The 27,451-nt window shown below is 32.4% G+C and overlaps 1 protein-coding gene across 5 annotated transcripts; it reads right to left on the bottom strand.

The window, feature by feature from the left end:
* Positions 1-262: 262 nt before the first annotated feature.
* Positions 263-15,001, bottom strand: LOC7490920 (DNA-directed RNA polymerase IV subunit 1). 5 transcript variants are annotated; one of them, XM_052456732.1, is made up of 20 exons: positions 14,711-15,001; positions 12,886-13,031; positions 12,623-12,745; positions 12,026-12,146; positions 11,823-11,938; positions 10,830-10,886; positions 10,519-10,749; positions 9,181-9,336; positions 8,975-9,070; positions 6,911-8,863; positions 5,862-6,031; positions 5,694-5,760; positions 5,508-5,611; positions 4,550-4,698; positions 4,199-4,458; positions 3,926-4,099; positions 3,697-3,831; positions 3,097-3,362; positions 2,120-2,231; positions 263-1,042 (listed from the first exon to the last, which is right to left on the bottom strand). In XM_052456732.1, the coding sequence occupies exons 3-20, from the start codon at positions 12,707-12,709 to the stop codon at positions 830-832; spliced, it is 4,467 nt and encodes a 1,488-aa protein (XP_052312692.1). In that variant the 5' UTR covers positions 12,710-12,745; positions 12,886-13,031; positions 14,711-15,001; the 3' UTR covers positions 263-829. The 5 variants fall into 5 exon arrangements, with proteins under 5 accessions (XP_052312692.1, XP_052312694.1, XP_052312698.1 ...); XM_052456734.1 differs by having other exon boundaries at positions 12,886-13,025; XM_052456738.1 differs by having other exon boundaries at positions 12,886-12,930.
* Between the last annotated feature and the right edge of the window lie 12,450 nt (positions 15,002-27,451).

Here is a 27,451-nt window from a genome sequence, read left to right as displayed (position 1 = left end):
ACTTCAAAGATGAAATTGAAGTTTTCTGTCTTTTCAAAAAAACAGCTCTATTTCTTTTTTAAATTTTAACCCTTGTTTTTTTTTTTCAACAATAATCTAAAATTCTATTTTGTAAAATTAAATTTTAATTTAACATCAATTTATTTTTCACAGCATATCAAATATACAAGAACAAGAAAATAAAAACAAATCTCAACCATGCTAAATTAAATTCAATAACCGCATTAAAGAAAAAATAGATATGAACAATAAGGAGACCAAATAAGGAGAAAAACAAAAAAGGCTTTGCCATTCTAATAAAATCTTCACCGAGATTACATCACTAACGCTACTGCTACTCTCGAAGCCAAACACCCTTTGATGATATGAAGCTTTAAGCATTGTTCATGTAGGTTAGAAATAGAAAAGATTCCCAGATCAAGGCATATTAAAATCCCCCAAAAGTAAAAACACTAAGAAAAAGTTCTTATTTTTTCATCCCCACATGAATTTATGAATACATCACATAAATGAATGCTCCACGCAAGCTTTTCGTTGCTGCTTCCACTAAATCTCCATTGCCGTCATAAAATTTAAGGCAAAAGAGTCAGAGTGGAAGGAGCAAAGAGAAGCTCGGGAAATGGACTGCCCTCCATTTAAGGACAATACTACAAGAAAAGAAGAGGAGGAGGAGGAGGACTTGTTCTGTCAAGAAGAAGACTCCTCCTTGTTCATCTAGCTATCTTATCCTGCAGAAAATTCTACTTTTATAGAAAATGTACAACTTTCAAAAGATGCAAATACTACAACCAGTTGATGAACTGCTGCCTTTGTCCGTAGCTGAACTATGTTAGTTATCCAAAGGCAAGTCAGTACACCCACTGTTGTCTGTTGCAGAGACCTTAGATGTCAAATATTTTTCACAATACCTTTTGGCCCTTTGAGGAGCAATGATCTCAAGAGCGTTATGGAGACATTTGCGATATGAGAAGTCCTCTATCGTCCCATCTGTTCTAACCAGTGAAAAGCAGCGTGTATCTTGATATTCTGGGTGGTTTATAACCTGTAATAAAGGATGGGAAAGGAAGCACCCTCAAACCTTGTGCACTGCTTATATTATTTCAACCACAAGATAGGGACAAACAACCACTTCAACAAACTAACTCATTTCTCTGTGCATATCTGTCAACCCAGTATGTAGTTGATGTTACATGTTAATTCAATCAAAACGAAAATAACTTCAACATTGACCAATATTTTATCAAAGGAATATGGAATACAACGTTTTGAACACTTTCAACAAAAGGAAGACTATTAGTGTGTGTGGGTGTATTTTTTTATTTTTTTTCTTAGAACAAGATACTTTCCAAAAGTAATTTGCAGGGAGAGATCTCATGAAATTGATATAGAAAAGATGGATTAAAAGAACTAATTCCTCTCAGAAAGTTGTATAATCCAGAAGCCAAAGAAGTGCCAAACATAGTTTCATGAAGTTACAATAACTCTACTATTGGTTTACGACTTCTTTCATGCCTACCAGATTTTAAATCTCAAGGTCATTACCTCCACAATATAAGCTTACACTGGAGGGTTTTCTAAGCCATGATACAATCTCATGGTTATCTGCTGTGACTGTTAAGGTTTTCAGTGTGGCATGATTTTTTAACCTTGTGTTTGTGATCATTTTCAACAATCTCAGCTAGTCAGAACCTTCACAACTCTGGAAATTGCTATGTGAGGTACATGTATATGAAATCTTTATTCAAACATTTATATATTCCCATACCTATTGTTTCTGCATTAACATTTACACTGATTTTTACTGAAACAAACAAAAAAAAGGGAAAAGTTAAAAGCCAGTGTCGTGTTTGTTCCAATGCAACACTGGCTTTAATTTCCTTTTCTCATTCTTTTATCTTGTTTATAAGATAACTGAATCTGTCTCTAAACTTTAGTCATGCTTTAATACCATAAACAGATGTCCAACGCATAAGAAAACAGTCTAGTTATCCAAAACAACAGCATCATAAAATTAGGCAATGGAAACAGTTCTAATTATTATTATTTTCAAAGAGCTTTTGCATATTTGATATATGAAATCATGACTATCTTTACACAAGTCTCACAGATGTTTACATACCTTGATGTCTTTGGCTCCAATTCCAATCTTCTCATCTCTTCGAGGATGGAAATATAAAGTCATCATCAAAACAGACTTGTCACTCTCATTTAATTGTTGGTCTACAGAGTACCTACATCCACACCCATTTAAAGATTCATTAGGACCTTCCACTTCACCAATCTCTCTGAAACAGTGAACTACTAGTATCTCTTTCATTCTTTTGCAAAGAAGCAGATCTTATTAAATTGACATGATCTTGAAATAATCAAAACAAGGGGCATGTTGGGAATGAGTAAACACTTTATCTTTATAAGACCCACCAAAAGAACAGAATAATGTTTAGATCATTGACAATACTGTGGCTTTGGTACAGTGACAGGATCATGTATATTGATGTCAAGCACCAGCATGAACATAGAAAAACATGTATGAGTGGAAGAGAAAATGAACAATTCATAAATGGTTGATGGTTGCTGCAACACTATAGATACATCAGTCAAACCAGCTCCACACTCAATAAAAATTATGTTTCAAGAATATGCAAGAATTACTTCTTATATCATGTTTCTCCTCCGCCATTAACATATGCATTTTACTGCCAAAAAACAGGTGGAATGTTTGTACATTAAATGCACCAGGGAGATGGTTAAAAGGAAAAAAAAGACCTCTCAACAAAAAGGTAATAAAGATGCAAATAATTTTCTGCAAGGGCAACAACCTTTCCACAAAGTAAGCAACAATCTTGAACTAGCACCACAAACAAGGCCCAGAATCTTGGCAAGATAATCCACATGGTAAGCATCACTCTTGAACTAGTAGAACACAAGTTCTTTCATTTGTGGAAAATGCCATAGAAAATGGAATAATTAAAATTGCATTGAAAAAAAATGAGGCATAAAAAAATCAGAAATATAGATCTATCATGAATTCAACATCACAAGTATTGCATCAAACCAAGACAAAAATAGAAAAAATTCATTTGAGATTTAACTTACTTATTCAAGATTTTTCTCACTGTATAGGACATCCGTTGAATGTCATCATATGTAAGAAGACGTCGTAAGAATGATCTTGGTATACCCTCCTTTACTTTAAATCCTTTAGGGCCACAACCACCAAACTTGTGCAGAAACTGAGCTCCACATTTATCAGATTTATAGATTTGAGCATCCAGTACTCCAAACTCAGTATTCTGCTCAGTAGATATCATTTGGCTTCCCAGAAGGTTATACACATCAACAGGCTTTGAAAACTCTAAACCCTGATGTGTCAAGATGAAGCATAAAAACATAAGGGATTAGACAATTCTAAGAAACGTTGTTGATGCAAGAGAAAGAAACATGAGGACATCATTAATGACAAGGACTACAACTCCTATGTAAAGTTCCAGGATACATGTTTTATGAATGATAACCATTCAAATATTATTCACTTCCTCGAACTCCTGGAATCCCTTTAACACTCAAAATCGTTTCAGCAAAACCCTTATGTTCACTATGTAACTTCTTAAATTTTAGCTTCCCAAGAACTGGGAAAAGATACTTGACATCTAACCTCTTGTTAACTACTGCCTAGAGGAACAATGTAAAATCTACCTTTCCAGAGTATACAATATCAAATTGTCCAGTCCCAATGGCAGGAACCTTTCCCCATGCCAAAGCATCTATGCTTCCCTGGAGATCATCCACCACTCCAGCCTTAGCAGCCCTGATAAAGCAATCACCAGGATTCTAGAACAAATTTCAGAAACAAAACATGAATTATATTTGATTGAAAATATCAAGAAAATATGAAAGTGCGCAGCACAAAGCAATGAGAACTAACAGAAAAGCATGCTTGCACAAAAGGCGTTGAGACAGAAGCATGCTCTCTTTGTCGTTTCAAGCCTTTTGCATTTAGGCCAACAAACTCCCCAGTAACTGAGAGACAATTTGCAACAAGAAGCAAATGTTCAGGAAGTACTGTCTTGCCAACATCAGACATTGCAGACTGCAAATTCTGTTTTCAAAATTGTGTTAGTAATTAGTCTAAGTGACAATTTCCATGAATGGTCGTTTTAGAAAACAATATGATGAGGTGACAATATATTCTACGTACATTGAGAAAAAATTTCCATCCAGCATCTATGCCATAAGCCAAACAGCATTCATGTATGTTATCTGGATGACTACGAGCCCAGTCAATAAGATCCATTATTGAGAGACAGTCATCCATAAGTTGGTTCCAGAGTCTTGTTTTGTCAGATCCTCTTGACATGTGAACCCTCAAGAAGAGCTCACCACGGAGACGATTATGAGATTTTGGTATCTTGGGCTTATCATTCCACAAAATGTCAACCTTTTGTATCTCCATGAATCCTAACATCAAATCAGAAATGTGGTATGTTATAATATCAACAACTTGTCCACTTACATCTAATCCAAATGATATATTATGTTCATGACCGACCTTTTATAACTGTTTCAAGAAGGAATGGAATCATTAGATCTTGAATTGTCTCCAATTCTATGAATTCATTCTTGGAAGTTTCAACTATGGTGACAGTTATGCAAAATGTTTCTTTTTTTTCCTTCCAAGTGTCAGCTACAGTGCAGTACCTGGCATTTAATCACCAAGTCAGAAAGAACAACAGATCTCCTTGCAGATTTTGAGAGGTTTTGTAAAGAGTCTAGCACCAAAAAAGGGCACAAGTGGTAATGATAAGTCATTATCTCATCCAAATGGAATACACTGCAATAATCACTGATAAAGAGTGGGAAAATATGCAAAACTTTGAACCAAAGAACAAAGAAACCATGAAAGGAAAGGGTCAAGAAATGAAAGACATAGGGAATGACCAGCAAAATGATTTGTTGATAGCAAATAAGTGGAAATAGGTTGAGGCACCAGGCAGATTTATAAAGTGAGGGGAAACATGAAGGGAAGACAAGGCAACAAATTCCAATACAAAGCTCAAGTATATTTAGGCCACAGGTTCATTTGTAAAGCAAATTCAAAAGTGACCAGGAAACCAGAAAGTATGAATCCGGGAATGGGTGGGTTTCACAAATAAACCTCTTATTTTGATATGCATTATTACTCTTAGCAATTAAACCAGGTTAGAGTGAACAAATATGAAGAAAACCACAATCAGACATACGAAGAGGAATAAACTCAAATTCAGGAAAGAAATTGTTCCTGGATATTGAGACAGTCAAGTTTTAATTAAAAAATAAAAATCCATTCCTTAGATGATTACATTATGGAATTTTTAGCAGTTTTACAGCTGCTAGGTCTACAATTCTACTTCAGTTTTAGTGAAATGACAAGAAAAATAGAACAAAATTTTAACAACATAATGCAGATACCATAAATTGTTCTCCAGTCTCTAATTTGATGGGTATTTAATAAGAACCATAGAGCATACCTGCTTGTTATTTGCACTTTAGGAAAACGAGTTTTTGATTTACACTGCTTTTCAAGGGCGTCAATTATGTAGTGCACCTTTAGACTTCTCTTCTTTACAATTTCCTGAAAGGAAAAAAAAACTTTATGCAAGATATACCACTTATACATATGTAGTAGAGGTAACCAAAATATTTAGTTTTATTACCTTGTATACATGAAAATGGCAAACCCAAGGACTAAAATGCATCCTGCCATCACTTTGAGGGGAAAAGCTAGTGCCCAAATACACATCAATTAGCAAAACAAATAATAAGCATTGTGATAATAATTATTAAAAAAATGAAATATTTAGAACAGTAAACTAGAAACTGACATTATCCTGACAAAAGAAACAATGTCTGAAAAGAGTAGTCTCTCTAAATGGTTCTGGACTTCTAATGCTGCATACTCGAAACCATGCCTCTGTCTCCCAAGTTTCTCAGACAAAAATAGTGACATAGTTTGGTGAGCACTATTCCTTTTCAGACCACACTCCAATACATTCTGTGCAATTTATCAGATGATGATTAAAAAAAAGTCGGAATATTCAGGGATAATAGTATAATAAATACATTGAGCAAACCATGATACCTCAAAGTGAAAATTGAAAAGGTTCCAAGACTGGGATCAAATAAAAGAAAAGGAAAATACTTCTGTGGCACCAACTATACATGCACTTCTCAATTGATTTCATGAACTATAGCTATTCAGGCTCCATTTCCAAAGATTAAAGAATAAAAAATAAAAGCATGCTTCTGTCACTCCAACTATGGATGTATTCCCCACTGACTTCATGAAACTATTTTCTACCATTTTAAGCTCCAGTTATGTATAGTCGATGTGTCCTAATTCCATGACTAAGTCATGGAAATACATCTAGTGTATCCGCATTCTTAGCTTCATTGGGAGTGGGAGGACAAGAACAAGTTCTAAGCACCCCTCTTAATAAAACCTCATTTATCTGTTTATGCTTTTGGGATGTGGCAGGGTCTATTCACTACATTTTGGACATATTAAAACATCATCATGTAGAAGCCATTCCTGAGCGCAACATCAAAAGATATGCTTGCAGCTGCAAGAGCAGTCACTTAATGCAAGCCAAAAAAAATACGAGCTAAAATGCCAAATGGTAACAATTTGTCTCTAAATCACCCCCTCCAGTTCCCAAAATGACAAATTTTTTGTGAGTAAAACGTGGTTATGGACTACATGTACAGAAATTAAGCTGATGGATGTGTTTACTGTCATTTGCAAGTGACCTTTGTAACTAAACTGATAGATGTGTTTACTGTCATTTGCAAGTGACCTTTGTAACTTGCAAAGCATAATAAAATGAAGCTTCCACAAACTTGAGAGGGAGAGAGAGAGAGAGAGAGAGAGAACCTTCAGATTCAGCAGAGGTGATTTTTCAAGTAGGCTGATTGGTTGATCCAGGGCACTGTATGCAGCTTCAGAGATGGCACATGCAGCCAATGGACCCACTGGCCGACCAGCTATCCCATCACTGTTATTGATCTCATCAACACTACCAGATGGATCCATGTCATCAATATTGTAAGAGAATTGAACAAGCTGATTTCCGTATGCATTTCTAACTGTTCCATCATATGCACCATGCAAATCACGCATGAAGAACATCATCCTTCGAAACAAAGTCCCAGGAAGATCAGCATTGTCACTGAAAGAGCTATCTCGGCTTGTTACTGAATGAACAAAACACTCAATAGGATTCAAGCCAGATAGAAAAGAACCTTCAACAACAGCATGTGGGATGTAGCGCTTGGCAGATTCAGTAGCATCATCAGCCTTTTGCTTATTCCAACCAGCACATGAGAGTTGATGAGGTATTCTGAAGGACAATGAAGCCAGTGCATGTTGCAAGCCTAGACACATGCTATGCTGCACTAATTTCAGTAGATTACCCTTGCTTCCTGCCTTAAACATAGCCAGAAATGAGTTGTCCTGACTAGCATATTTGTATACTAAACTTTGAATATCCCGAAACACTAGCCTGAAAGCATCAACAGAAGATTGACTGAGAGCAGCAGATCTTTGTTTCTCATAACACAAGCGCTCTCCATCAAAGGCCATAACACAATAATCCTCTTCACTGCATCCAGAAAGGAAACGCAATCGTTCAACATTGCACTGATCCTCTTCATTATTTCCAGTGAGGAAATCCCGACAGGAATCTACCATCAAATGTTTCAAGTTGCATGCATAGTCAGCATCTTGCAATCCATACCAAATTTCATCCATCATGTTTTTCCGTGAGTTAGAATCAGGACAGAGGTACAGATCAGAAAGAGAAACACTCAAGCCCCTCATTGATAACCATTCACAAAGAACTCTCTGAGCTGCATACAAGAAATCAAGAACCTGACCATGGCAATGTTTCACAAGGCTTTGGAATAGGTTACCATCAGTGTCCCAAAGCCAAAAGGACCCTTCAGAAGAAACAAGATCACCATCTCGAATGCAAACATTGCATGATGGAAAATCATGATCAAATCCTACAGGTAGGAGCATGCTGATCAACTGCTTTCCAGTCCAAACAAGAGCATTAGCTGAAGGAGCTTTAACTGCTGGCAACAGGAACCGCTCAGGTCGAAACATTTGCAGTTGCTGCAACTCAAAAGAACTTAAGAAAACATCATCCTCCAAAACCAAGTGAGCAGCAGTTAAACTATCTTGACTAAGAGAAAGAAGATTCCTGCCACTCTGCCAATTAGTTAACTGCTTATCCAAGGAAACAAGCTCAGTTAGCTCAACTCTGGTGTCGACCGATTGAGGAACATAGCCGTGCAGACAATCACCATCGAAATCAGCACGGAATGGGGGACAACAGAGGGGATTAATTGCAAGAACCGAAGGCACTGGAAGGACTTTAACAGAGAGAGCAATGAGGGAGTGTTGATGTATGGATGGGGGCCTATTGATCAAGACCGTATCTCCATCATTAAGAGGTCTATAAATGATGTCGCCAAGACGAAGTTCTTTCATGTGACGAACACGAACCAGATTCCCTTCTCTGCGAACATGCATGTCACCCTTCTCAAAACGGCTTTTCTCAAAACAAGCATTCAACTTCTCCCAATTCCAAGCTGTGAGAGATTCTGAAATTTGCAACCTCTCAGCAATATGACAAGGTATGCCAATTTCGTGCAGCTGGAGATGAGGATCCCCTACAATCACCATACGGAATGAATGATCATTCCGTTTACCTAGAACGACATCCTTGATCCATCTCAAACCAGATGCGTTGTTAACATAATCGTTGCTTTTCTTAGGTTGAGCAGTCCAAGGATCAATATTTCCTGACTTGTCTGGGTTTAGCTGTGAATTAGAAGAATAAATTTTAAGAATAAAAGCACAAGATTTCAAATATCAAATGATTCAAATCCAATACATTTTAAGCAAAAATTAATAAAGGAAGCCATGTCTTACTTTAGAAGTTTTCAGACAGTCCATGACGTGAAAACTCAACGTATTTGCTACCCCTCGGAAATCAACCATTTTTTTGTAAGCCCTAGTCCGTTCATCCTACAAGCACAATGGGCACATGAGAACAGCTTTGGAAGTTTTCCAAGCTGCTGTGACATGCAATCCAAGACAACCAAGACAAATGAAGTGGTGGAAGAAACAGTTCTTACAAAGATCAATCGCTGCCCATTAGAAAATGCATGTGTAACTTCTGTCACACGATGAGAATTTGGTGTTACTGGGAAACAATTGAGGAAAATTGTATCTGTCTTCAAAATAGACAGTTTTATGAAATTTGGATCAACATCTTTCAACATATGTCGAACCTGAAACAAGAAAGGTAGTCATCATGTACACATAAGCTTAGTGTAAGGCATAGATAACATAAACAAGATAGCAGCAATCAATTAAAAAATGCATAAAAAGAAAAATACAAAATGACACAATGACAGCAAGCTATATTTGTGAATCAATGAAAAAGCATTAAACCTGAAGCCACACTAAGTTCCAAATAAAACTCAAAACTATGATGCATATACAAAAAAAAAATGAATAAGCAGGAACGTTGTTCATTATTTATGAATGATTTCTGAGGGTATACAAGCATACAAGGGCATTCTAAAGAATATGTGGACACCAGCTCCAAGAGATTCACGTACTTTAATGGGCAGTGGAATCATAATTAACCTATCATTCAACCCATCTTATGTCCTTCACTCCTTAAACCTGAACACCCAGCTCTTCCTGGAAAGGGACAAAAGAGATTAAAGGAAGCCATCGAACAACCCAACACCAACCACATTTCTCCTCCCCATTCTATTCTGTAACAGTGGATTTACAAGGAAAATCTTCATGATGACAACAGTTTTTAGTGGCAGCGTGGCCATTAAGAATTTTGGCACCAGCATATAAATCATGACAAGAGGGCCATAACTCGTGCAAAGGAAATGATCTTCTTGCTGATAAACTTGATTTCTTAAAATATGAAATAATTTCTGTCGCCATTTTTTGATCTACTTAGAATAGCAATATGACTGCCTATGCTAGACCTCACATTGAGCCAGATCTGCCATAGCATATCTGGACCCAAGATGTAGAAGTTGTGATAAATTGACAGTCAGCATAAAACTAGCTGTATCATTTTAAAGAGATAGGTCCTGGTGGGAAAACGATTAATGGAAACTATTCAACTAATCCAGGAACAAGTGTTGGTCAGTTATATAACACCATAACTGATTACAATGAAATGCTACAATTGTCACATTTGTAGATGTTCAGTACACTAATGGATCAGGCAGGAAACATCAAGTCAAGATATTAAATTCATCTCTCTGTCCTTGTTTAGAGTTTTCACATATGGTGAAACTATAACATACTAAAAGAAACGGGTCCTAAATAGATTGATGACATTAATTGAAGTGGAAGGTTAAAAAAAAAATTGCATGAAATTCAATTAGAAATATCGGGTGACTGAGACATCAAGATACGATAAGGCAATGATGTGGAACCTGTGAATGTGATAGAACTCTTCTGTTTGGTTTTGCATTGGTTTCTTCCTCTTCTTCTTGTTCATCTTTTGGAAAAATATCCCAATAGTCAGCAGCCAGAATTTTCTTGAATCCTTTCTGGGGTTTTTTTGACAATGTTTCCCTGATCTCTGCTATAATTGCTGTTTTTCTGAAAATTTCTTTGGAGGAGACTTTGAATTTCATTGGTGGATACCAACCTAGTGAGTTTCCCTGTTTGTAATACGGTGATTAATATGAAACCACGTATGGGCAAAAGAAAGAAGACTGCATCAAGTGCTGGACAGACTTACAGCACAATATTTGCAGCCCTTTCTCTGTGGATTTTCTTTAGTTATCAACTCTGTCGCCTGAATACATGCACAAAATAGAAAAGGAAAAATATCAATAAAAGGATGACCAGATCACCTGCAGTAGCTCACATACAAAGCACCAAGCACTGATGTTATTGTATGGAAGGAAAAGATGATCTATAATCTATCTTCAACCGCAAACAAAAACAAATTTCAAGGATCTAGAACAGAAAGGGGAAAGAACCATCCCAATAGAAATATTAATGCTTCTCAAAGTTTTCCAAACCAAACCTGGTGATTCATTCAATGAACATGGTAAAACAGAAAGGTTTGTGCTAATTGCCAAACGCCAAGTGATTAGATGCCCTATCCTAAATAAATTGTAAAGCATCTGTGCTAATGAAAAAATGCCAGGTGATTAAATGCCAAATCCTAAATAAATTGTAAAGAACAATATACTTTTTTAGATCAACCCACGACATAATGAAAAGCAAATTCATGCTGTGGATGATTAAGCCTCCCAATAACACCTAAATATTTGTTGTGCTTAACTGCTAAAGTTGTGCCCCACACAATTAAGGTTCTCTACTGATCTACTTCTTTCAAAGCACTTCTACTCTTCAAAAATTGTTATATTTGAATAAAAACAAATATAGCTTTGTTTTTATTCCAAATCACAAGGGTAAAAGGAAGAAAAAACTCAGCACAGTATAGTCTGTGGAAGTGGAATACATTACAAACGTGAACCTGGTTAATATACTTAACATGACGCTCATGCAGGTGCTCAAATCCAGATTTAACATATCTAAATGAAATGCGTGCTTGAGTATTCATTCTCACATGGATAGTTTTGATTACTAATTAAAGTAAAAGTGAAAATGGAGACAAATCTGGCAACAATCACAAATAAACATAGAAAAGAGCATATATAACTTATCACAAGAGAAATAGCAAAAAGGAAAAGATTTAAGCACAGGGAACGAGGTACCTGACCTTGGCCAATCGAATAGATTTACATCCTGGGCAAATTTTATTCAGAATCTGTACAACTTCAGACAAAAAGTATGGATGTACTATAGTGTATGGAAAATTAATAACACCAAAATGACCTGAAAGTGATAATAATATATTAGCACAATCTCCAGTCGCTATAGATGCTAATCTGTCAGCAGAATTTAAGTCGACATCCACAATACCTTCACACGACTTTAAATCCCTAGAGCCACATGTGGAGCACTGCGAAGATGGATTTGGAAGTCCTAGCTTAGGATCAGTGACCTCACTTACAGCATCAATATTTAGAACTGAAAGTTTTTCCTGTCACAATATGACAAGATATGACAAGATGAATCAATTATTTGATATGAAAAGGCACTACCTCATAAAACTAGAAATATCAATCACCACTTGAACTTATGTAGAAATTGGATGACAATTTTATAAAAAAAAAATGGCGTGTCTAAATTTTGAAACCATCAGTATCAATAAATAAGCCAAAACAAGAACTCAGAATTAGCATTGGATGCCAGAAGAGTTTCGGAAACAAACAGAAGCTTGATAGAAGTAAATTTACCAAACTGAAAGAAACGATACACCTTAGGGGATTTGGAGAGTCACTGGGTTTATAGGGAAGAATGAATTCTAGAACCTCACTGAGTGGTTAACACACAGAGATATGAATATAAGATGTTAATGCTGCTATGGTGATCAAAGCTGAAACACCACCGTAAAGAATATTGCTGTGATGGCACAGCAATATTTAAAAAAAACAGAATCCAACTAAAAACGCATACCGTTTCTGCCTCAGTTAAAACACCAAAAGCCATCCCAGTTATCAGAGCAGATGGCACTTGCTGTTCTTCAGAAAAATCAATCTCCATTACACCCAGCAAGCTTATCACTTCAAATCAAGCAACCTGCAGGCCCCATGAGATCATAAGAGCGGGGAGGTGGGGGCAAGTGCAACAACCAGAAAAGATTAGAATAAAGTAATAATTCAACAATTTTTATAAAGGGAAGGAAACTTTCCTACGCAAAAAAGTTGATTTCTTTAAACCTGTTAGTGGTGTAGCAAGGAATTCTTGCAAGAGGTTGGGTCAACCTAAAAAAACAGCAGTCTAGGTATTAGGAAAGCCAAGGAAATTGTGTCATCAGCATATCTGAAGCCTTACTGAGAGACCTTACAGCTTATCCACCCTATTACTGTCAAAGAAATGAGCAAGAGAAAAAGGAAAGAAGAGACCAAAAGTTAATACACCATCTATGGCTGATTTTAAAAATCTGAAAATTCAATGAAACAACATAATTCAAACATTTAGTTAAGATTGTTAAGTTTACTCATTTTGCTTGTAAGAAATTCAATTATCTACTATACTGTCTTAAACTAGCAGCAGATGTTTCGCATATATAAATGCATCAACTTCAAATGTTGGCAGTTACTCCCAAGCATGCCAAAGGGGTGATTACATCCAGTTCATTCTTTTTCCTCTTCAGCCAAACTCAACAATGAAATTGCCTCTAGAGGCAAAAGATAGCAGCCGAGATAGCTTCTGGCTTTGTGTTATTCCGTGAAATTTAACTGCCGTGCCTCTGAAATATATTATGACCGCATTCAATGATCACAAGATCAGAGTTCACCAGATTTTCCACCATCAAAGCTGGCACACAAGCCTGGAATAAAACGACACTACAATGCAATCATTGCAAGAAACAGTCACTATGACCAAATTACTCAGTTTATGTTGCATAATGAGTAATCTTATGGCGCTCAACATGTAACTAGAGGCAGCATAACAGTTATGGGTCCATAACATAAATCAAATCACATGACAAACAGCAACCACTTCTGACTCTTTCAGACTGGAGTCTCATACTCTTGCGGCTGAGAGTTGACGTCGCTCTTGCTGCTGAGAGTTGACGTCGTATGGGCCCATGTTGAAACTAGTGTGTTGTCACTAAACACAACAACTTATACACCATAAAATTTCCATTGCATGGCACATCCAATTAAATGAAACGTACGTATCACACATGCATCACGTCAATATACTCTGCAGTTTCATCCGTTATCCACACCTTTACTTATGTTTTCTCCTACTATCCAATGATAATAGCAAGTCAATCAATAAGAATATTGGAATCGTCTGAAAAAACAAGCAACAAAAATGCCAAACTACCAAATTTACTTCTAGCAGATAAAAACATACGTTATTGGATGCAAACATCCGGCAAGTCAACGAATCATAATCACATCCTCAATCATTAATCCCCTGCTTTCTGTAGTTTGGAAATTTTGGGGCACACCAATTAATTAATTATCCACCAAAAGAAAACATATTCCCTCCAAAATCATCATAATTAAACACCTAAATTTATATTTCTTAAGAGAGAAAAAAAATGAGTTTGACAGCAATGATCCACTATATCACCCATTAATCAACTGGATGCACAACAAACACATACCCCCCCCCCTACTTTTTTTGGCTCAATGTTTCAAGTGAAAAGGCAAAAAGACCATGGTTTTGTAGCAGACCTAACTCAAAACCAACAAAAACTTGCACTAAACAATCAAGATTCATCAAAATAACAACAATTCACTAACCACATTGTACAGAGTTTCACTTTTAAACCATCCAAACAAGAAATACTAACACATTCACCAAAACCCTTGAATTCCAACAAATCCCCCACAATCAAAACTCGCATGCAAACACACTAAAACCCAAAAAAACAAACCCACATTCGAGAAAATCCAAAAAACAGGATATGATCATATGATCATGGTCACTGATCAAACAACCTAACAAACAAACATGCGGAATAATAATATATGCAATAAAACAAGACCTCAAAAGCTAAAAAAAACATGAGAATATACTAACTTTAGTTTGTGTAAAGAGAATGTACTATAATTTCCTTGATACAGGGGATTCTTTGCTTTTCCAGTGAAACAGAGGAGAGTAGTAGGGAAACTGCAGGGCGTGTCTAATGGTGGCTAGCGAACATAGAAGGGAGCAGCAGAGTGGCTGAGCGGTGAATGAAGTGAGTAAGTGAGGGTAAGTGAGGCGGGGAATGGAGGCGCTTCACGCCGCCGATTAAGCAAACGACACGGCTCCGAGTTCAAGGTTTTCTTTTATGCCTTTCTGGGAGCAGACCGAGGTCCTATATCGAAGTGCTTCTTTATCGTTCAGTTAAGGGACTTGCTTTTTGTTTTAATTACGATTCTGTGACTTTTGGCTTTGCAGTGTTTGTCTTCATGAATTGAAAATGTGTTAAATTTATATTTTTTTTATGATTTTAATATATTTATATTAAAAAAATTAAAAAATTATCTTGATATATTTTAAAAAAAACACTTTTAAAAATGAAACGCACGACAACTATGTTTTTTTTTTTTCAACAACGACAGCAAAGAAATTGTTAGGTTTATAATGGACAGCAATTCTCTTGAGCATCATCCCTATCTGTGCTAGCAAAATTTATCCCTCTAAGTTCCACGTCACCTTTACATGATACCCCCTTGTACAATAAGGTTTTCTCGACTTTTTTTTTTTATGAGAGATTAAGATTAGTATTTGTATTTTTAATTTATTCTACTTATTATTAGTTGGTTGAAGTTTTTTTCTCTAAATATTGGGGATTCTCAAAGGGGTTTAAATCATTTTCTGCTCAAGCTTCAGGTGGTCATCTGATAGATTCACAAAATAATTGTTCTTCTGAGGTTTTTATAAAATCTAACCTAAAATGACAGCACGAGAAACAAAGTCATTTATTATGTGAATCAATACCTTTGGTTGGTTGAGTTAGATTATTTACTATGGATGGTAAGGAGGAGGAGGAGGAGGAGGAGGTAGCAATAAATTTGCTCGGAAAAAAAGTACCTAGTTGTGTAGAAATTAAATGTGGTGAGTAAAATGGTTAGCCGTATTAATGGAGCACGTATTAAGAAATTGCAAGAACAGCCAGGTTCAGGGGATTGTTGGACGAGAGTCACCATTTGTGTGCAGAATCGGGGGGGCCTGATTTGGCAAGTTCACAATTCTTTTTTCTTCTTTTTTTTTTTGGTTTTATTAACACGAGTGTTCGGACCGGCTTGCGTACACCTTAACTAATCCCACGAATCCTGAAATTAACGACCATATAAGTTTCCAATAACCCTAAAAAACTAGAACTCGTGATCACTGGGGAGCGCAAGTTCACAATTCTTTTTTTTAAGTTTAACGTGGGTGTCCGGGTCAGCTTACGCGTACCTCGACTAATTCCACGGGCCCTGAAGTTAACGACCATGTAAGCCTCCAGTGGTCATCATATGAACAATCACAGGGCTCGAACCTGAGACAACAAAGGAAGCAAACCTCTTTATCCCAAGTTCTTACCACTGGGCCACCACCTAGATGGTTGCAAGTTCACAATTCTTTTTTTTTTTTTCACAATTCTTAATATGATTGTGCATGTGTCATGGATTTTTTTTATTTTAGTTTTTTTTTTTATGGTGTTATGGATTCTGGATTCCATGGGTACATTATTTGTTTTTCCATGGTGAATTAATTAATGTACAAGCTCTCAAATAATGTAAAGAAACAAGGGCTTTTGAAGACCAACGACTTTGGCTTGGCTAGTGTCCTGGCGCAATAGTCTTGGTTGTATGTTTAAAAAAATATTTTTGAAATTTAAAAAAAAATTAATTTTTTTAGATTTTTAAATTATTTTAACATATTGATATTAAAAATAAATTTTAAAATTAAAAAACAATTACTGCCGCAATTTAAACTTTAACCGCTGAAAAAACAGGGGGGAAAACAGGGAAAGGCAGGGGAAAAAGCAGGGAAACATCAAATTTCCCACAAACATGACTTTATTATGGACGGAGAAAAGTAGGGGAAACTCACTCGTATAGAAGGTTCTTAAATTGTCCAGACTATAAGGTAATTAATTTTCAGTTTTAAATTGGGACTTCTTTTCGTGTCAAGATTGATGAATATAACAAGCGCATGCAAAATCACATGCGATATGTTAACTAATATTAATAAAGGATGCAATTATGCCTATGAATAAAAAAATCATTTGGATAAAATCGATACAATTAAAGCATCGTTTATTTGCTGGAAAGTACTTTTTTTTTTAAAAGTGAATTCCGGTAAAGTATTTTTCGATATTTGGTAGTGTAATGAAAAATAAGTTGGAAAACACTTTCCAGTGTTTGGTTATGTCATTAAAAATAAGCTGGAAAATAACTTATTAATGTTTTATTTTTTTCAAGTTTATTAAAATAATGAGGAACAAATCTTACAAATTAAAAGATTGAATGAGAATGAAATTGAAAAAAAATATAATTTCATAAATTATCTCAAATAAAATAAATAATAATCAAAATAATAGAGATCAAATAAAAAATAAAAAACTTAAAAGATGAAGAAATTAAAATAATAATAATTAACATTTCATAAATTATTTCAAATAAAATAAGTAACAATCAAAAGAATGAGGACCAAATTTGATAGATAAAAATTTTCAATTAAAAAATGATAAGGGAAAAGCAAAATAAAAATGAGAACCAAAGTTAATATAAAAAATAAATTCTAAGGGATGAAATTAAAAAACAAATATTCAAAATATATATATATATATATATATATATATATATATATATATATAGCAATCAAAAGTTTGAGGATCAAATTTGATATAATCGGCAAATAATATGACATTTCTAAATTTTTCATAACTTCCAGAAAGTGTTTTCCGCCTAAAATAAAAGGAAAACACTTTCCTGGAAACCAAGCCAAATTTTTCTTTGACTGGAAAGTGTTTTTCATTGACCAACTTTTCTAATGGCAAACAAACACAAAAAAATTTAAAAAATAGTTTTTTAAAAACTACTTTCCATAAAACAAATACCCTAAAACTTGAAAGGTTTGAAACTCAATCTACGACAAGATCTTTCGTTTAGAGTAAAATCGATACAATCAAAAGGTTTTGGGACTCAGTCAATAAAAACTTCATATGTTTAGGGAAATTTTAAGATTTTCCCGAGAAAGTAAAGGGGGAAGAATACAAAAGGTAAAAAACATGTTTTTAACTTTAATTAAAAAAAAACGGGGGGTGGAGTACCTTGCTTATGTCTTAATTTGTTCCTTTCATAGAGAATCCATCCATCCACACACTCTCGATGGCATTGTTTATAATCAGCTAATCAACAAATAAAAATATATTCATTCTAATCTTTATACTGATTCCTTGTTTGAAAAATAACATCTATGATCTCTCATGTACATTGTCTTCAATCAACTGGTCAATAGAAACAAAACTAGTTGTTTATGATTGCTTTGTAATTTTATCTATAAAGAGAACTAGGCCACTAAAATTTTATGTTAAGATTTTAATATGATCCAACGGTCGGATTAAAAGTTATGTATATTAACATAAAATTCTATATTATAAAAAGAATCCTTCATTAGTTGTCAAATAATTATATCAGCTCAAAAACTTTAAGTTATTAGTTAAGATTCTAAAATATGATTCATATTACTCTCTAATATATCTCCTTAAGTAAAAGTATTTAGGCTTGAAACTTATACAAGCTCACATCACCTTGTGTTATTAATTTATTTTAATTAGCAGAGAGAATAGAGGTGGTGAGATTCGAACTAGTGTATTGTTTGGTTAACAAAAATTTAATATTATATCAAAGAACTATCTTAATCCAAAATCTTAAAATGTCCTGGAACTACTGTATTGTTTCCATCTACGTCAATTGTTGTCATTTAAAATCCTAGTGATGGGACCAATGATGGGGTGGCCCACACAGATATGTTGTGTTAAGAATCCACGATGAGGCATCCTGTACAAAGATGTTGTGTTAGGGACTCGTGATGAGGTGACTTGCACGGAGGTGTTCAAGACCCATGATGAATAGCTCACGTACTGAAGGATATTCTTGATGGAGGAAAGTTTCTAACCAAAAACTAAACTCGAGGATGAGTTCTTTCCATTATAGAAAAACTAATGCAGGGGCTTTTTTAGAAAAATAGATATTTTTCTTAGTTATTTTTGTTCCTTCATGTCTCTACTTTAAAAAGACTATCACAATCCCTTTATATAGAAAAAAAAAATAGAAAACCCTAATAATACTGAATAGAAAAAACAAACTAGAAAAAAAATATTCTACTCCTAAAAAAAAATCTAGGAAAACATCATAATAAATAATAAGAAAATAAAAGTAGGAATAAATAAAATTAACTAGGGAAAATATTTATTTTTCTAAAAAAGCTTATGCATCAGTCTCTTCGAGTTTAAAAAAATTTATCCACGAGCTTAATATTCAATTAGAAATCATCCTCCATAAAAAAAAACATTATTTTGTGAACCACCTCATCTCAGGTCCCTAACAAAACACCTTTATGCGGGGTCTCCTCACTGTGTATTCTTAACACAACATTTTTATACGGGGTACCCCGTTGTGGGTCAAACCACAAGATCTCAAATGACAACAATTGATATAAACATAAACAACACACTAATTCATGAATGTTTTTTTTTCTTGAGAGGAAACCTCCTCATCCCCTCTTATACAATGATGTCACGTTCCGAAATCTCTTTCAGCCATGGTTGTTTTACAATACACAACTAAGCAAAATAACCAACATAGATCATTGGGTTATGATACCAATCAATGCAGACAGGGCGAAGGATAGTGGATTTATTATAAATCAATTTCTCAAAGACCAAAAACACTATAAATATTGAAAAACTCTCAAAATAATTAATTTTATTTCATAATCTCATCACTTGTCAAAAAGGTTATTACAACTCTTTATATAGGAAAAAACTAGAAAATCATAATAATATTGAATAAAAAGATAAATCAGGAAAAAATATTTTTCTCAAATACAAAAAAAATAGAAAAATATTGTAATAAAGAATAGAAAATACTTTATGAATAGGTATATATGAACCTAATATGCATATTTTTAAAAACAAATTATCATGAATATTCAATGAGAATAAAATATTTATATTTTAATTTTTAATTGCAAATTGTTTGTACATTATTTTCAAAGTAATTATTCCTTTATTTTCACATACAACCACATAAAAATTATCAAAACATATGTTTTTTTTATTGAAATTTACTTTTCAAACCATAACAATTTATTATTAAAAGAACCATGGTATGAATAAAAAAGATGTGTTATTATATGTAGAGAGAGAGAGAGAGAGAGATGCATAAACAAAGAAAACGAGTTTTAAATAAAGAAAATTTTGGCAAAAATTAATAAGAAGTAAATTGTTTGCCAGACACAATGGTATCATAAAGTATCATATTGTCATGAAAATAATTTGACATTCATGTATCGTTATGAATTTTATATCTAAATACAGTAAAACATAATTTAAAATGGTATCATATCTATTACCATGTTCCAGTATTTCCATTTTCTTGACCCATTTCTTGCACGTGTCAAAGTTTTGATTTTGAATAAAAAAAATTTAAATTCGAAAAACACCAACATATTTTTTTTATATATTCCTTCAACGAATTCATAGACTAAAATAAGGCGCAACTAAACTATTACAACACTAAGCAATTAGAAGCAAAATCTCGCTCACCTATGATGTTCGGGATTAACTTATCTTTTTATAACCTCAAGTATACTATAAAGCCTTGCTTGGTAGGAAAAGTTCATCCACACATAACTTTATAAAAATTAAATTTAAATAAATTATAAAGATGAATTTTTAATTAATTTAATATTAAAAGATAAAATTTTAAAAAAATATAAAATAAAAAAAATAAAAAAAACTACCTGAGTTAACTTGTCAAACTAGTAATTCAGGCCGTAAAATTGAGATAACTTCATTAAAAGCAAATAAAAAAAATTACAAGACCCAATTTTCAATCAACTTAATATCAAAGGATAAAATAACAATCAAAATCAATTCAGGCTAACATGTTAAATCCGCAACATAGGTCATGAGACCAAGATAACTTCATAAAAAATCATAATTACAAAGCACCATTCCCAACATATGCAGCATTGAAGGTTAAAATTAAGAAAAAATACTAAATTTATGAGACTGAGATAACTCTACAGGAAGCAAATTGAAAAAAATATTATGAAACCTAATTCCTAAATAACATAATATTGAAAGATGAATTGAAAAAATATATATTCAATAAGAAAAAACCAAAAAAATGAACCAAGTTATTATGGGCTAACCTATCAAACCGGCAACTCGAGTCATGAGATCAAAATAAACTTACAGAAAGCAAATTATAGAGTCCAATTAAAAAAGACAAAAAAAATTCACGTAGTCAACTCAGGTCAATCTGTTAAACTTGCGACCCGGGTCATGAGATCGAGATAATCCTATATAAAAATATTTTAAAAAAATTACAAAGCTCATTTTTCAATCAACTCAACTTTGAATAATAAAATAAAAAATAAAAAAAAATCAAATAAAAAAAACTTGAGTCAACCCTAGTTAACTTATTAAGCTCACAACCGGGTCATGAAATCTTAATAAATTCATAAAAAGCAATTGAAAAAAATATATAACCCCTCATTCAATAGATCTAATGTTGAAAGTTAAAATCGAGAAAAAAAACTAAATTCATGAGATTGATATATAACCAAATAAAAAAATTATTGAAAAAATTATGAAACATAATTTTCAAAACAATATAATATTGAATAATAAAATTAAAAAATATATAAAATATAAAACATTATTCAATAAATAGTATTTTATGAGTATGACTACAATGATTTAACCATATTTTTAGTGTTGTATTGATGAAATGTAAAATTAAAAAAAAATCAGATAAAAAACAAAACATAAGAAACTATTTTAATAAATAATTTTATGTTGGTGTAGTACAGTGATTTAACACATTCTTTAATGTTTTGTTGATGTTAATATCACATGATGAAATAATTAATTGCGTGATTAAAACAGGTCAAGGAGAATATAAATCGTGTAAAAAACGCATAATCAGAGCAAAAATTATTTATACATTTCACGCATAGCGGGACCTTTTTATGTTTTTGCCACGAAAGAATAATAATAATAAAAAAAAAAACCTTGGATGGGGTAGTTTTGTAGTTAAGGAAACTGGTAAGGGTATTCTCTCAACGACAAATATCTTTATCCAAAATTATCCAGAGGAAGCTAAAACAACAGTCAAAGGACAAAAACGTAAAATGAGGCCAGAAACGTCTCTACAGTGATTGGTCAGGTCCTCTTATATATAAAAAACACAAAATAATAAAGTTTTGGGTTTGAGTGACGCACATTACACACGTTACACACGGTGCTTTGCTATCTCTGCTGTTTCTCTTGACATGGCCACTGCATATTTTTCTTCTTGACAGCGTGGTCCCTACATCCCATTTTCTTCCAATAACGCACACTTGTTTTCCTCTTGAAGTTATGTCGACATGTTTAATTTGTTGATTTTTATTATTGAAGCCCATGAAATACAGGTGAAAATAAATAAATAAATAAATAAAAGAGCATACGGGGATCATATTGAAAGAGAGAGACAATACAGGGTACCAAAAGTGACATTGACCTCCACTTTGTCACGTGCAGCTCTAAAAGGCAACTATTTGGTGACGGGGGACAGGAAAATATAGAGCGGAAAACCAATTGATTCTGTACTCGATCGTATCCAAAAGATAAATGCCAGAACAGAAAAGTTACAATGGGGACAGGTTTGGAAAGGTTTACACGTGGCAATCATGCAATGGTGGCCACGGGAAATGGAGTAAAAGGTAAACAAGACAACCTTTGGTGTCTTCTCTGCTGCAGTGCTGCTGCTGTGTTAAGAAGCGAGTTTTGGGTCTCCAATTATTGGAACGTTACTTTTCAAACTTGCCAATTCAGTATATACTGTTAAGTCGCGGGTTTATACCATTTTTTTTCAATATGAAAAAATTATTAAAACAATGTGAGCCTTCTTAAAACAACAAAATATATATTTATTTATTTATTTATTTATTTATTGAGATACAAGTTATTATTGATTTTGTTGTTCTTAAAACAACAAAATATATATATATAGACTCTACTAGGAAAACAAAAGGGGGAAATTGTTTATAAAAAAGGAAAACAAAAAGGCCCGACTTAGCGGGTCAACTTTGATACCTCTTGACTCGACTTTTTACCTAACCTGTGTTTAAAATTAATCTACGTGGGAGTTGCCTCAACCTGACGGGTTTAAAGATAATCTGAACAATCAATAAAAGACATGATTTGACTTTAAACAATTTTAAGATGACATTTTAAAAAAATATATTGAGAAATATCGAATCAACTCGAAGACTATGTGATTTAACTCGCCAAACCGACAATCCTGATTATAGACTCTACTAGGTGTAATAGATTTTTTTTTTAACTATTTTTTACTTAGTGATATGATAACAAAAATAGATGTTCGTAAAATTAAGCACCAACCAAATACTATGATGTTTGTTTAAGACTGCGATAATCTTAAAGAAAACAAACTAAAACAAATCATGAAAATCAATTCAAAATTAATGAAATATTGAAAGATAAAATCGAGAAAGAAAAAAAACCATAAAAGATTCAATCAAAAGTAAAAGAAAACAATTAGGGGGATATTAACAACGAAGAAGTTGGGATTTTATCATAATTCTTTTAGTATAGAAGACTAGATCGGTGGCTCGCGCGATGTCGTGAGCAAAATCAAAAAATTCTTTAACCAAAGAAAAATGGTTCAGGAGACAATTATGTTTTTTAAAAAGTAAGAGAAATTTGATAACTATGTTAAATCTTGATCAATTCAATAATATGATAAAAAAAAGGTGAGGCAACAATAACAATAACAAATAATGTTTCTAAGAAATATTGCCCTGGACATAGTTGGGCTAATACGTGAAACCCATGACTTGAACATTAAATATGTCTAGATTATATGTCCATCGTGAATCATAAGTCATGAAATCATGATAATTCAATGGAAAAGTAAATCGAAGAAAACCACAAAGCCATTAAAAAAAATATTGAACAATGATATTAAAAAAGAAAATAAAACAAAAAAAGATGTCAACATCTGTTAATTTTTCAAACTCGTGACTTGCATTATTAGATTGGAAACGCTATACATGAAAAAATCATGAAGCTAAATCCATAAAAAATGAAACATAGAAAGATGAAATTAAAAAACAAATTACACAAAAAAAATCAAAAAATCAAAAATCAAAAATAAAAATTAAAAGAATGAGGGTTAAAATCAAAATTAAAAATAAATTAAAGAGAGACAAAAATTTTTTAATTTGAGAGTTAAATTCAAAAAGAATAAAAACATTAAAAATATTATAAAAAATAAATATTTGTTATTTTAAAATATAAATTTAATCTATATAACATATAAAAAAAATTATAGATAAATCATACTAACATCTTAAAAAATTAAATATATCTAATATAATTAAAAATTAATTGTTATTTTAAAAATATCAAATAATGCAAAATAATCACAAAGAAGGGTATTGATTAAAATACAAACTTAAAAATAATTTTCAAAAAGACATGTAAAAAATTTTTAATTAAAAAAATCAAAATTAAAAAAAAATAATTATGTCAGACGTTGTTGGGTCTAATAAGCCAGGCCAAATGTCTGGCTCCTCAAAAACAAGCATGCACACACGAGCCTTTATTTTTTTTTTTGTTTGAGCTAATGGGGCATAAGACATGTGCTATGCCCAAACTATTTGAAAGCAAATAGACGACTCATCATTTAAAATTCTCTAGATTTCGGCTATTATGATAGCTAGAAAAATAAAATTCCTAATTTTTTTACTTAAAAACTCATTTTCAATATATTCTTTACTCAAAAACCTTAGAAAACATTCTAGTTATCTTGTTAAACTGACTGAGCTCAAAAACCATATGAAACATAAAAAACCTAATTTGAAATCCTTTCATTATATAAAATTATTTGACATAAAAATCGATTATTTTGGTGATTGGAATTATCTTCAACAACAACTTTCTCTTTCTACCTAGAATCCTATGTGCTTCTCTCTGTCCTCTCACAAAAGAAAACTAAAAAATAGAAAAAATAAAGTTTGGTATTAAAATTAATTTTTTGAAAATTAAAGAGACAACCATTTAATAGCTTAAAAAAGATGAGGGACTAAAAGGTATTTTTGAAATAAATTCTATTTTGAGCACGTCCTCAGCACTATCAAGATATATTGCTCCTCCATATCTGTATATCTGGGATGGCTTGATGGATCTGGATCCATACTGCAGTTTGTTTTTTAATTGTTATTATTTGTATTAGTGTTTGATAATTTAATATTGTATTATTATATTATTGTGAGTACCTTCTAAAAACAATAATTAAGAAGCCCAGTTAAAAAATAAAAAAATTGGTAAATTGGAATAAGGTTTTTACATCAATTAAAATGCTTTTAAAAGCTCATGAAAAGTTAAAAAAAAAATTAATTAAAAGATATAAAAATATTGGACAATTGGAATAGGTTTTTTTAAAAAATCATAAAAAAGCTTAGAAAATTAAAAAGGTTTTCTAATTTTCTAATAACATAAATAAAACTCAACCGAAAATTTGATTAATTTGAACGATTCCAGTTTTAAATTAAAAAAAATGATTTAATTATTCTTTTAAGTAAAGACTGAACAAAAAGAAATAAAAAATTCCCCTTGAAAATCTTTCTCCTCTCCGTTGCCAAAGTGTAATTTTACCCTCGTTTTGCACCATTTGAATGATAAAATTTCACCATTAGCTTCTGTTTTTTTTTTTTGCACCAAGCAACATTAAGGAGAAATCCAAAGCATATGGAGAAATCATTGTTCATCATCTCCCATTACATCATGGATTGGTAATCCATGGTGTTTTGTTATTTGTTATCTGTATTTTGATTATTTTATTGTTTTGATTATTAATTTTTTATTTTTAATTTAATCATTTGATTGCATGTTTGTTGGGAGTATTGCGTTGATAATTTATATTAACTTGTTTTTTGTATGGCCATCATTATATGGAAAAAAATTCTAGACAGTGAATTGATTCTTGATTTTGCAAAAAAGAGTTTGATTTTATTATTTTAATGAAATTTAGAACCAAGGGACTAAAATTGAAAAAAAATACAAAAAAAATCATTTTTTTATTTTAATAAAAGGTGCTTTCAAGTTTGGCCCGTATCGCAATATTTTGTATAGTCATCGAATCTTTTTAATTTTTATTATATTATTCTATATTATGTTGATTAAGGTTTTTTGGTTTCATGATAATTTAGTTTAATATGCTTTGTATTCATCATTATATCAAGTAATTATCTAGATATTGAGTTGTTAATGATTATGTAAAATATTATACAGATTCTTTATTTTTCTAAAAACCAAGAGTAAATGAACAAAAATTAAAGCATAAAAAAAACATTAAAGCCCCGAGGGAAAAAATGACATTGGCTGTCATGGAAATCGAGTCAATAAAGAAAAAGGGAGTGGATTGTCAAGGCCTCCTAAGGTAACATGCGCCGCTTTATAGGGAAAATGACCCTTCTAAGATTTGCATGATATTATACTTTTCTTATTTAAAATCTGTAGTCTGAGAGTTGAGAGTGTTGTTATAATTAGTTTTTAAAATATTTTTTATTTAAAAATATATTAAAATATATTTTTTTATTTTTTAAAATTATTTTTAATATAAGTACATTAAGATGATATAAAAACACTAAAAAATATTAATTTGAAGCAAAGAAAAAAATAAAAAAAATTAAATTTTTTCAAAAACTTTTTTAAAATGCAAAAACACACAGTGGCTTAATTTTAAAATTATAATTTATTTATCTTTGTTTATAATAGCTTACACGCTGATACCAATGCATGAAAAATTAATCAACAAATTTATTTTTAAAAATTAAAAGATTGCCAATTAATAACTAAAAAACACTTACAGATTAAAGTTATAACTCTGCGATCGAATTACCCTTTTCTCTTCTCTTTTTTACCTTGACCGAATCTACCCATTCAAATCCAACCAACCAAAACAGCAGCACACCATACTTTAGAATAAGAGAGGAGAATATGATTAAAGAATCTCACCTTTTTAATTTCCACCTTAGAAACAAAAGTACGAACGGAGCTTTTAATTTCTTCAGGAGGAAAATAAAACATCTCCTTCTATTACTGTGCCATTGGCAATACCATGATTAGTCATTAGTCTGCGCTGCAAATTGTATTAGCATCTGGATATTGATTTTCAATGAATTTTTTATTTGAAAATATATAAAAATAATATATTTTTATTTTTTAAAATTATTTTTTGTATCGGTACATCAAAACGATTTAAAAATATAAAAAATTAATTTAAAGTAATAAAATTAATTTTATTTTATTTTATTCTAAAACATAAAAAAACGAACAAATTTAAAACGAAACATGTTATCAAAATATCTATCATGGTTAGCCAGTGAAGGGGGCACGAACTGTTCAACCATAGGATTCAGCTCTGACAGCATCTCCACCAAATTTGTACTTCTGTTCCTAACCTCAGTTTCAATCTGGTTGGATTTTATTCCGTCTGGTTTTGCGAATTTCATGCTCTTGGTCTCGAGTCAACGCGATGA

Source organism: Populus trichocarpa, chromosome 1 (assembly GCF_000002775.5).
Source record: "Populus trichocarpa isolate Nisqually-1 chromosome 1, P.trichocarpa_v4.1, whole genome shotgun sequence".
NCBI classification, from domain to species: Eukaryota; Viridiplantae; Streptophyta; class Magnoliopsida; order Malpighiales; family Salicaceae; genus Populus; species Populus trichocarpa.
Note: the sequence above shows the minus strand (reverse complement) of the source record. Positions and strands in the feature narration are given on the sequence as shown.

Bases quoted from the DNA above. Each gene is read 5' to 3' on its own strand.
- LOC7490920 (XM_052456732.1), bottom strand. From the start codon at position 12,709: ATGGAGATTGATTTTTCTGAAGAACAGCAAGTGCCATCTGCTCTGATA. The intron at 8,864-8,974 runs GTAAGACATGGC...TCTAATTCACAG, and splicing joins ACTGTCTGAAAACTTCTAAA to CTAAACCCAGACAAGTCAGG. The intron at 5,612-5,693 runs GTAATAAAACTA...TTTTCCTTTCAG, and splicing joins GCCATTTTCATGTATACAAG to GAAATTGTAAAGAAGAGAAG.